At 32.6% G+C, this 13,447-nt stretch overlaps 1 protein-coding gene across 4 annotated transcripts; it reads left to right on the top strand.

The window, feature by feature from the left end:
* The first annotated feature begins 7,697 nt into the window (after nt 1-7,697).
* Nucleotides 7,698-12,884, top strand: LOC131619726 (uncharacterized). 4 transcript variants are annotated; one of them, XM_058890801.1, is made up of 18 exons: nt 7,698-8,095; nt 8,330-8,560; nt 8,832-8,927; nt 9,037-9,089; nt 9,195-9,291; nt 9,418-9,491; nt 9,610-9,697; nt 9,804-9,914; nt 10,236-10,312; nt 10,599-10,665; nt 10,773-10,838; nt 10,963-11,070; nt 11,157-11,287; nt 11,453-11,519; nt 11,604-11,668; nt 11,743-11,836; nt 11,903-11,973; nt 12,117-12,248. In XM_058890801.1, exons 1-18 carry the CDS (start codon nt 7,946-7,948, stop codon nt 12,118-12,120), a joined length of 1,650 nt encoding a protein of 549 aa, XP_058746784.1. In that variant the 5' UTR covers nt 7,698-7,945; the 3' UTR covers nt 12,121-12,248. The 4 variants fall into 4 exon arrangements, 2 of the variants coding, with proteins under 2 accessions (XP_058746784.1, XP_058746779.1); XM_058890796.1 differs by having other exon boundaries at nt 7,708-8,095; nt 12,112-12,884; XR_009288961.1 differs by lacking the exon at nt 12,117-12,248 and having other exon boundaries at nt 11,757-11,836.
* Nucleotides 12,885-13,447: the final 563 nt, after the last annotated feature.

Here is a 13,447-nt window from a genome sequence, read left to right as displayed (position 1 = left end):
CACATGTCGGAAAAAAGATGGCTCATGCATCTTTGTGCACGATAGCGATACTGTGGCATTATACCCGTCTGGTAGTACCAACATGGTGGTCTAACTCCGAGGCCATGTATCCAGGTAAACTACCTCAGTGGCGTATAATGACCCCCACGAGTATCCTACTGTCACAACCGACCAGTGTCTGAACAGGCTTCCAATAGGCTCATCGTTCCTCAAGTCCTTCGAATCACACTCCTCAGGATGCTAAAACCTGAGAGTGCTACACATCAAGGTTTACTTACTCGGAAAGCCAACACGGCAAGCACGAAGATTTGAAGTTCAACTTCGGATCACCATGCAGTGCGCGTACCCACTCGTCCCACGCATGCATGAGATTCTAACGATAATCCAGTCCAGATAGGAATACTATGGTTCCTAACAACCAACTCAACTGCGACCATCCTACTAACGTTCCAGATAGATCTTAGTTCTACTCGCCTAAACACTCAACGCCAAGCGTAGTTCTATGGTTTCACTCGGGGTCAGACGAACAACAACTAACAAGAACTTAGGTTACTGCATTTCACGCTTCTACATCATTTCATATTCCATCCAGCGTAGTTCTAGAACTTAAATATAAAATGATAAGAACAGAAATACATATCCTCTTCTATCGACCGGGTATTACTCCTTTGCGTCAAACGCTCTCCTTAAGCTTGACGACTCCAATATCATCCACTTAAAACGTCCAACAATTCATTACTCATCTCACTCCAACAACTTAGGTTCACAACCTTGCAGGTTTTACGAGTCCTCGTGGCGGCTCTGCGGTAATTCTACTGTCTCACACTCGGTCGATGAGTTGATCAAGTTCAACAACTGAGTGATATTTCAGTAAAATCAGGCTAGCAACGCACACTTGAGAGGAGGAAAAGGAATTGCTAGTGATGTCTCATGGCTCGGCCGAGAATCGACCTGCTCTGATACTAACTGTAACACCCCATACATAATTGACTAGTATATCATGCATGAAACGTTAATAATTGATATTGAGTACATACAAAAGCTATAGTTATAGAAAGATCCATTTAGAATACAACATGAAATCCTATTAAGATTTCCAATAAATATATATATATATATATACCTCTCATACTTAATAATATAAATATAAGGATGTTACAGATATACTTGCTCTAGCTCTAGATGAGTATAAATATGACATTTTAGTTTCATATGTTCACATTTGTATGTTCACATTTGTGCTACTTTTCAAATTTTATCTTCTTTTTCTTACTTTATATATGTGTATTGAATATTAATTTTTTTTCGTGGCAGGATAAAAGATTATTCATTTGCTAATTGCACCTCATGTAAGTATTTAGATGTTTTTAACTCTAATATTTAGATCATTTAAACAATATTTAAACAAATTGCATACATATTTATTTGTATAAAAATTCATATCGATTAACTTTTATAGATAGTAGTTTTTTTTTTGAAAAAGTTTAGGTGAGTTTTCCATTGGGGGTTCACCGTGGTAAGACAGACCTCAAGGATCAAAGAGCACTTAAGATGTACTTACATATCATCCATCAAGGGGATCCTCACATTATCTGTTGAAGTTGAGCGCACGATCTCTCGGTGTATGAGCCAACTTATTACCAATGATTAAATACCGCACATCTGAAGTAAATATCACATATCAAGACTAAATGTCACGCCTTTATATTTCATATGATTCAAAATTATTCTAATTTTATAATTATTCTTATACTTTTGATTTCAACAATGATCTAAAAAATAGTTTTTAGAATTCATTATGTATAAGTCTTATCAAAAACACCTTTGTAATGTATACTCATTTTGATACCAGTTTTAAAATTATTCTTATCCTTTCAATTTTAATAAAAATGAAACATCATATACACTTACGACTATAACACTTCTTAAACACAAAAAAAAAAACTAAAAAAAATACAATTACTATTAATTTATTTTATAATCTTTAAGTTGAGAAATAAGATAATTTATTTTTATTTTATTTTGGATTTTATTATTTGAAGAATGTTAATGGACAAATTCGATGGTGATGGTGTAAAAAATGGATATTTTAACAAGAATATAGAAGTATATGCTTTTATGCACAAGAATATTAAAGACATGTGTGATATTCTTTATGAAACACATTAGAGATTAAAGGACTTATAAATAAGTGGTTTAAAATATAATCATGGTAAATCAATCTTTTTCTTTTCATTTTTTCTCTATTCTTTTGTTTGGTATGGTAGATTTTCGACCATTAAAAAAACTTTAAGTAGTTTTTCTATTATTTAAATTTCAAAATTTTATACAAATGATAATAATTTTAATATATAAGGTAGCAGATTATAAAAAATTAAAGAAAATTTAAATTTAAATTATTAAAAAATAAAATATTTGTTTGATAGAAATTTTGATATTTTCTTTTAAGTGTTTTTCAATGTTGCTTTGAGAAATTTGATAATATTGAACTATTAAAGTTTTTATACCTAATTATAATTATATGGTTATCATGTTTTGAAGATCCTTAAAAATTAAAAAAGAAGCAAGTGACATAAAACATCACAAAATTCACATATTTATTAGTAAAATTATAATTTATCAAAAATATGAATTTTTTTAAAATAATAATCATATTTCAACATAAATTTTTTTTATAAATATATTATAATAAAAATCATGCAACACACAAGGTATATACTTAACCTCAAAATACTATAAGTTTAACTTTTAGAAATTTTTATCAAAAAATTCTTAAAATTAATATTAAAATTTTATGTTATTATATTAATAAAATTATGAATGATTCAACTTTTATGGTAAATAAAAAATAACATTATATAATAGAATAATATTAATAAAAAGCGTCTTGATGTGATGTAATTGTTATAAATTAACACTAATAATATAGTTTATTATGTTAATAAAAAATTAAATATCAACTTTTAATAAATATCATAATTTTTCAATTCTAAAATACCCGTGCATCGCACGGGTCAACAATTTAGTTTCCACCAAACATTATCACATTTCTCATGCCTTGGATACGAGCACTTGCAGCAACCAAACTACTCACATTACCGCTCATATCTTCAGTCGATGGCCCGACAAGTGTTTCATCTCCATATGGTCTCAGAGGCTATTCTTCAAGAGTGGAAAACCATTGTAAAAGTGACATTATGAAAAAAAAAAACACATATTGTATCCCACCATAGTCTCTTAAACATGTATGATACATAAGCCTCAATCCCATGTAGACCACGCATGGTCCAAGTTCTCAACATACCTTGTTCTATAGTAATCATCATAAGTTGAGTAGTGACAATTAGATTTATGGGAATAGTCTGCATGTACCTTAACTGATATAAGACTAACTCAAGTATGTACTAAATCATACATAACCCAAATCTGATCCAACCAAAATAGAAGAATATCTCATCAAACATGTGTATGTCGCATCATCATAGGGGTAGAAGAACACATCCATGTTTTGTAGCCAATCATAGGGGTAGAAGAACACATCCATGTTTTGTAGCCAATCAAGAAACTCTCGATAGAGGTATGGGCACAATGTCATTTAGTCGAAGCGAAGAGGTTAAAACATGAAAAATCCTTAGTGTACACATTCTCATGATCCCAATTACCAATGTCACGAAAGTGATGGAAGATCCATGTCTGTATTAATATATACTAATCAATAAACAAAATTGAATATAATGTTCTTAACACTTAATTAAATAATCATAAGAATATGTTACTTAAAGAAATTTCATATAGCATTATAGCCTACCAATTGCTTCGTCTTGAACTTCATGGTAGCATTAAAATTCTTATATAAGTATGCTAGGGAAGTAGTGTCTCAAGAAAAGTTATTGACCATATTGATACTGTTGAAAAACTGCAAGTAAACAACATGAGTTTATATGAAACTCTTGTATGAGAATATTGTTGAGCTCACCAAATAAAGTAGATACACTCCGATTATGTATATTTCCTTCATCATCACCATTTGCGTCACTTATACTTGCAGTTGCCAGGTATCTATGAAATTCATCTTTTAGGAAGCTAAATCACACATAACCCATTGGTTTTTTCAACTTTTCTCTCAAATGTTCTGTGGATCACATCAAATCAACTCAGCCGTCGTGTTTACCAATTCAACTTTGATCAATGTAGTGTGATTAAGTAGACAGTTCTAGATGGACAAATGCAACAGACAGGGCACTTAATCCATTGTCTATGTTGTTTCACTAAATTATAGATGAAAGTTATTGGTATTTGATTGAAGATAAAATCAGGTTTTTAATTTGATTATTATTTAGTAGGACTTTTAGCCAATTAGGTCTTTGAACCTTTTATTTTGTTATCCACTCTAAGTATTATATATGTAGTCTTGTTGAGACATTGAAAGATATCAATGAATGGAAATATTATTTAATTTTTATTAGATAATTATTTTAGTGTTATTCCTTTTTATTTAGAAATCCTGGTTTAATAGTTTTGATAATGTTATAAGCCAACCATATAGCGACTCCAGACGACCACTCTAAAGAAATTGTAATCCTTCTAGAATCTTCTTAGCACACAAGGATTCTTCTCAGGATGATCATAAAGGATCTCAAAGGATCTCCATAATTTACTCCTAACAAATAACAAGTATGTTATTCCCTCTCTATTATATATGGAGAAGGCGCCGAATTTAGATTAAAAGTTTCAAACTCAACTTTAATTCACTCTTCTCCCTCACATACTGACTTGAGTGTTAGAGTGCAAACCTTGCAGGCCAACCCCTCTCCACCGTACCTAAAGCTTAGATTCTCCATAACCACCACTCTTTACTTCATTTCTGGTTCAAGAACATAACAGTGGCGCCGTCAGTGAGAATTGACTTTTGATTCCTGTGTTTACCATGGTTTTATGATTGTTATTTGATACATCATTTTGAAACCTTCTCAGATCATCAAATCAAGAACATTCAAAATCCACTGCCTTAGACGGTCGATACTAGAGATATTAATCCACAACTCTGTGACCAATTTACAAGACCATGATGATAGCAAAAAAGCTGAAAGAAAAGATTCAGAGAAGGCTCCCTCTTTAAGTACTCGCACCAATATTGGAAGACCTTCACATATGCATAACTTGTTGGATGAAGTTGGGAATGATCCATTACCTGATGATTAAGACCTTCTATCTCTAAAGGGAAAGTGAATACCCAGAGATGACTAAATGAATTCATAAAAGGGGATGATGCAATCACCATACTCGTTGCATATTCATTCATTCTTGTTCAGGGTCAAGACACCCCAATGCGAAGATAGACCAACTTCTATAGCAAAGGCATAAATGACAAAGGAATACATAGGGTCCACCCGTGAAGATTGTACATTCTTCTAGAACTTGTGAGCATTCTTCTGTGACTTCTTACCCACAATGCACAACTTTTTCAGGTATTGGAAAGCCAAAGGTAAAAGAAGAAAGTAACATCTAAAATGAAAAAATGACTCAAAGAAAACAACGTTGACTCTTCAAGAACTATACTCTAGTATGGAACAGGAAACAGACCCCGCCAAATGTGTCAAATCACTCGTACACAACACTCAAGTATTCTAGTTCTCAAGAGTCGTAATGATGATACATCCAAAAATTTCTTTGATGCATGAGGGGAATTAAATGCACGAAACCCTAAGAAAATAGAACGTCTCCCTTTTGCTCTCAAATGTAAACGTCAGAGTAGTCGATAGCCGAGGCTAAAGTAGCAAACCATTGCTTTCTTGAGCACATACACAGACTTAGGGGCAATTTTTCTAGGTCGACCATATCAACCCCGACCGACCACTCGAAGGAATTGTATTCCTTTTAGAATTTTCTTAGCACACGAGGATTTTCCTTAAGATCATCATAAAGGATCTCAACTGCATTCACATCCAACGAGTCTTCACAATTTACTCCTAACAAATAGCAAGTTTATCATTTCTTCTCCACTATATATAGAGAAGGTGTCAAATTCAAGTAACAAATTTCAAACTAAATTTCAATTCACTCTTCTCTCTCACATACTGACTTGAGCGTTGGAGTGCTACTTATAGGTCATCCCCCTCTCCACCGCACCAGAAACTTGCATCCGCCGTTACCACCGTTCCATACTCGATTTCTAATTATAGAACGAAACATATGAGAAATATCTTTCTATCAATTATTTCACCTCTAAAAAAAAAGTAGTTAACATGCCATTAGCTTAGCTATAACATGTGGCGAAGAGCTCAGCCCAGTGCCTCTAATGACATTAGTGAATATTTTTTATTTGGAGCTGTAAAAAAAAATTCTTTTTGTTTCCGCACATTTAAATGAATGAAATCAATATGTAAATTAGTGGTTTAAAAAATTATAAAAATATTTAATAGATGTTATGAATCTGTGTGGTAGTTGGTTAGAGAATTTTGAATGAATCTGTGTGGTAGTTGGTTAGAGAATTTTGAATGAAAAGATTTTGAAATTTGCGTCTATATCTTAAAATATATTAAATATTTTTTAAAAATTTTAAAAATGATATACTACATATAAAATCATATTATTTTTAATTTTTTTTAAAAATATCAATTACATTTTAAAATATATACGTGATTGCCAAAGTATTCCTCTTCAAAACTTTCTAAAAACAGTCACCAAATCCTATAAGTCTACACCATTACAACTAGGGACAACTAGGGGTAGCAAAACGGGTTTGACCCGTAGAGAAAGTCTGTTTAGCCTGTATTTTTTTACGGGATGAGGTAAAATTTTAGGTCCGCTCTCTTCAATGTGCCCATCCCGCTCTGTTTTTTTGCATGCATGAGTTTTTTCATACAATTTTATCATTTTAAGGCGTAAAAGGTTCAATGTCCGTGGGTTTTACCCGTCCTTCCCTTACTTTTTTGTGGAACGAGGCAAAATTTTAGACCCCACTCTCAAATATGTCCGCCCGCCCAATTTTTTACCGACTTTTGTGGAACAGACCTAAACGAAACGAGCATGTCCGTTTGCCATCCCTAGTTACAACATCATTTTTTTTTGACATATGGCATCGTTGGGATCGACAATATTACAATTTTTCTTCTTTTACCGATATTAAAGAATGAGGATGGTAATGTTTGTTTAATTCTATATAAAAGCAAAGGTGCCTTTTGGATGTTACCATTAAAAATAAGAAAAATCAATTTAGTCCTTTCAAAATTTGAAAAACTCATCTTAGTCCATCATCATAAAATAAGAAAAGAATAAACATGGAAGTCAATTTACTAATTCATCACGTTTGAACATAACAATATAAAACACACTATCTGAATTTAATCTTTTGCAAGGAGTTAATTATCCCTTAAGTTAATTCATAATGAGATTTTAAAGGTAAAAATAGTAACAACAACATAATAATAATAATAATAATAATAATAATAATAATAATAATAATAATAATAATAATAATAATAATAATAATAATAATAATAATAATAATAATAGAGTTAAAAGGTAGTGCACTGAAAGTGTAAAATTATTTTACACTGTCATCCAATAGGGAGTCATGAATGTGCCATGTCATTAAATTAAAGTTTTTTTAAATAAAATAATGTTTTAATTGGATGCATGGTAGTGATTGGTTGACACTTGACAGTGTAAAAATATTTTAGCATAACCCTTTTTCTCTAATAATAATAATAATAATAGTAATAATTATTATTATTATTATTATTATAAATTTATAATAATAATAATTTGAATAAACATAGAGCGAAAGTGAAGGCAGAAGAATCGAAATTGATGCCAAAACATCGAACTTTGATCTCAACATGCTTGACTTCTTCTTCTTCCTTTCTTTCTCCATTTTTCTTCATCACCATTCTTTACCATAATCACCGTGCAAAGGTGGAGGAATTTGAAATAATTTACAACAATGTCGTGGGTTAGATCTGCGGTCAACAGAGCCGTCGAAGCAGGTGGCCAGAGCAATCTCACCCGCACTGTTCGCAATTACGCCGACACCGTCGTTCATCATGCAAGCAATGCCGTCGCCGGAGGCGCCAAAATCATACAGGACCGCATTGTATGTAAATTCTCCTTTTGTTCTATGTATGATCAACTGATTTAGTTTTCTGAATTTTATTGAATGAAATTCAAATGAATGATGTCCATTTCAATCAATAGAAGAGAATGTCTATAAAATAGTGTATTTGTTTGGTGGAATATTTTTACTTGGCTATGTACCTTGCAGTGTAAGCAATCTTTAGATAGATTCATGAATTTTGAAATGGATTTGTTATTATTGATGAATGAATAGGTATCGCGGAATATGCAAAGTTTTAGGCATACTGTAAAACGGTTAGAAGAAGTTTCTGTATCATGTAGAGGGATAGAGAGAGTTCAGTTGCTTAGAAGGTGGTTAGTTGCCCTCAAAGAAGTTGAGAGACTTTCTGCTACAACCACCGCCACTGACACCGCCAATGCAAGAGATCAAGACGACCAATTTGTTTCCGATGATTCTAAGGATTCGCCTACAACACCTACCTTGGTTTGTGAAGCCTTTCCTATATCATTGTTGTTGTTTGTGTTATTTTATAGCCTCAGTTATATTATTATATGCTAAGCTCTGTAACACAAACACCTCTGAAAAAAAGTTTGTCTGTGTTAGTGTCAGTATCTGAAACCAATACTGGCTCTTGTGATTACGTTTAATTTAAATTAGCCTCACTCTCTTTTTAACAAGATTACTGTTTTTGTAACTTTGGTTTTGTTTATTTGATGGTAATTAATTTATTCTCATAGTATATAACCATTTACAGATTTACTATGTAGACCCTGGTGTTCCGGGTGAACCAAAAAATTTTCAAGATGTTTTTCTCCACAGTCAAGCTCTTGAGGGTATAACATTGTCAATGGTGAGTTACTTGATGCAATATATTTCAAATTTACAGTTGTTAAAAGCTTAGCTTTATATTTGCTGATTTATGGAACTTAACCGCAGGTTAACTCTTTTGTGTGACTCAGATTCTTGAAGAACCAAATGAGGAAGAAGTTTCACTACTTTCAGAGATATATGGGTAAATTTGTCTTTATTTATCTTTCTTTTGGTAAAACTGATATTCTGAAGCCAAATTTTGGTCGAAGATAGTTAGCGGTTTTGTTTCTGGTTCGGTGTTGTTTAGGCTTTGCATTAAAGGGGGGAAGGAAGAACAAACTGCCTTGTTATCCAGTGTACAGACGTTGGCAAAAGCATTTTCTGGATATGAAGATGAAGTACTGGTAAGTATTTTTAAACACTTTTTTATAGACTTGTTCGTTTATCGTTAATGCAAACAAACCGACACACATTCTGAGGAACATGTATGTATATATTCATTTTCCCTTTCCACTTTATATTTTCAACAGGCGAAACGAGAAGAGTTACTTCAATATGTCCAAGCTTCAATTTCAGGGCTGAAAGTAAATGCTGATCTCATGAGGTTGTTACAAAACAACATTGACCTTCTCGACTTATAATGCTTTGAACCAATGTTAAGACTCAAGAGTAAATTTATTTTTCCTTTCTCCTTATGTATGTGATACACTCTCCTATCTCAGAATAGAAGTTGAAGCCTGCAATCTGAAAGATAAAATTGACAAGATAAAGGCATCAAAGTCAGTCGAGACAATGTCTGTTACAATAGAGGTGAACTTCTTATATGGCTTATATGGATTAAGATCACGAGATCATGTATCTATGTGTAAATTTGTACCTTAGTTAGTTGCGATTGAGCATTTTTGTTTATGTTCAGGCTTTAGATGAAGCTATGAAAAATGTTCAAATGTGTTCTAAGTTGGAGGAACTCTTGTTGAAAAAGAAAGACTTTAGCTTTGGCGATTCTCCAGAAGTTCATGCTGAAAAGGTCATTTTTCTTATCTCTTCTACTAATGAAGCGTTAATTACGTTATGGTTTCTCCTGCTTTAGGCTGATCTAACCTGAATTCTGGAATTTCCATAATGCATGTAAATCCATTTTTATCAATTCTTTGCCATAAACTTGTAGAGTCCTAAAGATTGAACACATTTATGTGTTCTACACTGATCAATATTGTATTATTTATACTTACTCAATTGCATTTGTAAGTAGGCATACTTTTTGTATTCACAGTGAAATGATGCTCAATTTCCTGCTCATGATGTTAAACTTTTTGTGGGTGATGGTGGGTGATTGAATCACTTCCAGGTTGATAAAATGAAAATTTTGTCAGAATCTCTTGCAAATTCTACCACAAAAGCTCAGAGTCGCATTTCGGATCACAGGTGACAGAAATAGTTATCATGCTTCTGAGTTTCTTAAGATTAAAGAAAAGAGTAGAACAGTTTTTTTCTTGTATATGCAAGTGCCTTCATATTGCGCAAAGGTACTAAACAGACTTTATGTTGCACGATACATATCGTTTTTGTTTTGAAGTAAAGTTTTGAACTTGTTGCATCTCATCTGATCTTTTGGTTAGATGAAAGTTTGTATGGAAACATTGAAAATGTTGAATGAACTTTTTAATATTTTTCTTCCATTGATGTTATTGTTGTTTTTATTCTCAAGCAGATCTCAGAAAGAAGAAGCACTTCATTTTCGGGTAACCAAGTCCAATGAGGTTAGCGAAATCGAGAAGGTACATTATCAGATTATTTTCTCTTGTTGCAGGTATAGAAACAAATTAAGATATATGAAAAGAAATCGATGAATATGTCAAATTACATGCCAGAGTATTTTTTTCAGGAGCTGGGAGCAGAGATTGAAGAACTCGAGAAGCAGAAAAATGAGCTCGAAGACAAACTTAAAAAGGTTCTTTAGTCCACCTCTTCTTGAATGCTTTAATCACAATGCTAAAAGAACATTTGAATTCAGGAACTGTACCTTCTTAAATTTTGTTGCATAGCATCTGCATTGATCATATCAAGTTTTGTAGGTGAACACCTTGTTGACATCTGCACGAACACGTCTCCGTAATGCAAAAGAAGAAAAAGACCAATTTGATGATGCAAGCAATGAAATTATTGTACATTTAAAATCGAAGGTACAAAGTTTTTTCTTCCATGCGCATCGTTAGGAAGTTCGTAATACAAGCATGCCATTTTATTATTAAAGTTTTCCTTATATTAGGAAGACGAGATGTTACGAGCCATTGCTTCTTATACAACCGAAGCCAAGGTTGTTGATACATGGGTCAATTTTCTAGAGCACACTTGGACATTTAAAACCTCTCTTACTAAGACAAATGAGGAGCAGATCAAGTATGTTGTGTAGTTTAACAATCAAATATGATCAAATAACATTCGAAATTATCGTTTTTTTGAGTTTGTTCTACAAATTACTATATGGCATGATAGTTATTTTATTGGACTTAAAAATGTGCATTTTCATCTATTGATTATTTATTTTTCTTTTTACATCTGAAGTGCTGAGCTTGAGAGATATGGAGATTATTTTGTGAATTTGGTTGTTAATCTTCTGTCTTCTTATAAGGTAATACATAATCCTAACTTGGTAATATTAACTTATTTACTTCATTTTTCTTATCTTTGCATCACTGTCTTACTCTTATGTTAGGAAAATCTTGGTTCATATGTTCCTCAAATAAGAACACTTGTGGAGAATTTAAGATCAAGTCAAGGGTATGTATGGTATTCAGCCTTTCTGAATTGTTATTTGTGTCAAACCCATGCCTTCAACTGTTGATTTTTATCAGGTTAGAAATACCAGTAGACGTAGATAATGACGGTTCAAGAGTAGAGAATCCAAGGAAAAAAGTTGAAGAAGAATATTTGGACATAGAATCCAAGGTAATTTATCTTTATAATGTTTGTTTTTATAACATACGACTAATGATCGTTTTTTCCACTTGTCAGATTTTAACCATTTTGAATATAGTCGACTTCATGAACAAGCAGTTTCACATTCAAAAGGAAGGTATTTGCAGGTATGCTGAGTCTGAATATAGATTCCCTACATCAGAAAATACACGCATTAATTGATCGTGACCATTGTCTCTTTTTCTCATCTTACGCGTTATATGTATAACGTGTTGTTTGCTTATAGAATTACACTTTTGATACAGAAAAGATAAGGACAAGGTGACAGAACTGTTACATGCCATTGAAAAAATAAAACAAGATTTTGAATCAATTGAGAGACCAAAGTTGCAAATTGAGGCACCAATTGAAAAGGCAGAAACACCCTCAAGTCAAACTCCATCCCCTACTTCCAAGTTGCCTAATAAAAACAAGCAAGATAAAAAGAAAAAATCTCCATCATTTACTATGAAAACAATATCAATCGAAGAACTCGATAAATCAAGCGAGGATGACTCAGCAGAAGAGATAAGTGAATGGGAATTTGATGCAATTGACAAAGATCACACCATGAGTTGACCCTCTTGACCCACTTGGGAAAACACCAACATTACTCATGTTGTAAAAAGAGTGAAAGGTTGTGTGTCTTTGGAAAGACAGTGACACCGTGTTAGTCGTACCAGACAACATATCCTTAACTACGTTGTCTAGGAAGTTCACTTAACGAATGTACATGAAACAGCTATGGTCCACTGAAAGTTAGTTGTACTTGTATCATTATTCAGGTATTCAATCATTGATGATGAAATTGAAATGTAGATGTTTAACCATGTAACTTTTGGAATAAAGAGCTTTGTCAGTGTAAATTTTTTGTCTAGGGAAAATCCCTTTTTATCATAAGCTAGAAAAAGATGACATGATTAATTGAATTTAATAATTAGTTGTTATGATTGAGGATTTCAGGGTCATGCACAATAGGCAACTCATTTTCAACTTGAATGATGTAAAAATCTCCTAATTGTGAGAAAATGAAGTGAACTTGTTGAAGAATGATTGTTGAATTAGTTGTTAGAAGCTTAATATATTGTTGTGAAAAACGATACCAATAACAAAGTATAATAGGGAATTATAGGGGAGAAGAAGAACACAATAATTGGTTATAACCGTTATTCTTTTACTTTCTCTTAAAACAAGATTACAAGTTTACAAGAATAACAAATAACCTCTCTCACCCTAAATTAGGATTTGCAGCTTAGCAATGATGAGAGACTAGTATGCTATTTATAATAAAACCTAACATACTAACTAATGGGCTTTTTCAGCAAGGCCCATTACACAAGCCAACTTAATAAACAAGCTAACTTAACAAATTAGGGTTTAAACACTAAAACCTAATTTAACATGCTAACAACCCTAGCATCTTCGACACAAGCATGTGAACAACCTTCGACATCATGCTTAACCCTGTCGAACCAAGAAGCTACCCTTCGGCCATACTAGAGTTCGATCCAATATCTCACAAATCTCCACCTTGGATCTAACTCTACAACATCAAGGGAACACACTAGCTTTCTTCATGCAGCTTTATCAACTGCATACAGT

This window comes from Vicia villosa, linkage group LG1 (assembly GCF_029867415.1).
Source record: "Vicia villosa cultivar HV-30 ecotype Madison, WI linkage group LG1, Vvil1.0, whole genome shotgun sequence".
Taxonomy (NCBI): Eukaryota; Viridiplantae; Streptophyta; class Magnoliopsida; order Fabales; family Fabaceae; genus Vicia; species Vicia villosa.
Note: the sequence above shows the minus strand (reverse complement) of the source record. Positions and strands in the feature narration are given on the sequence as shown.

Excerpts from the sequence above, each read along its gene's own strand:
- LOC131619726 (XM_058890796.1), top strand. The coding sequence starts at position 7,946 with ATGTCGTGGGTTAGATCTGCGGTCAACAGAGCCGTCGAAGCAGGTGGC. Across the intron at positions 10,313-10,598 it reads AGTCGCATTTCGGATCACAG|ATCTCAGAAAGAAGAAGCAC; the intron begins GTGACAGAAATA and ends ATTCTCAAGCAG. Across the intron at positions 10,666-10,772 it reads AGGTTAGCGAAATCGAGAAG|GAGCTGGGAGCAGAGATTGA; the intron begins GTACATTATCAG and ends TATTTTTTTCAG.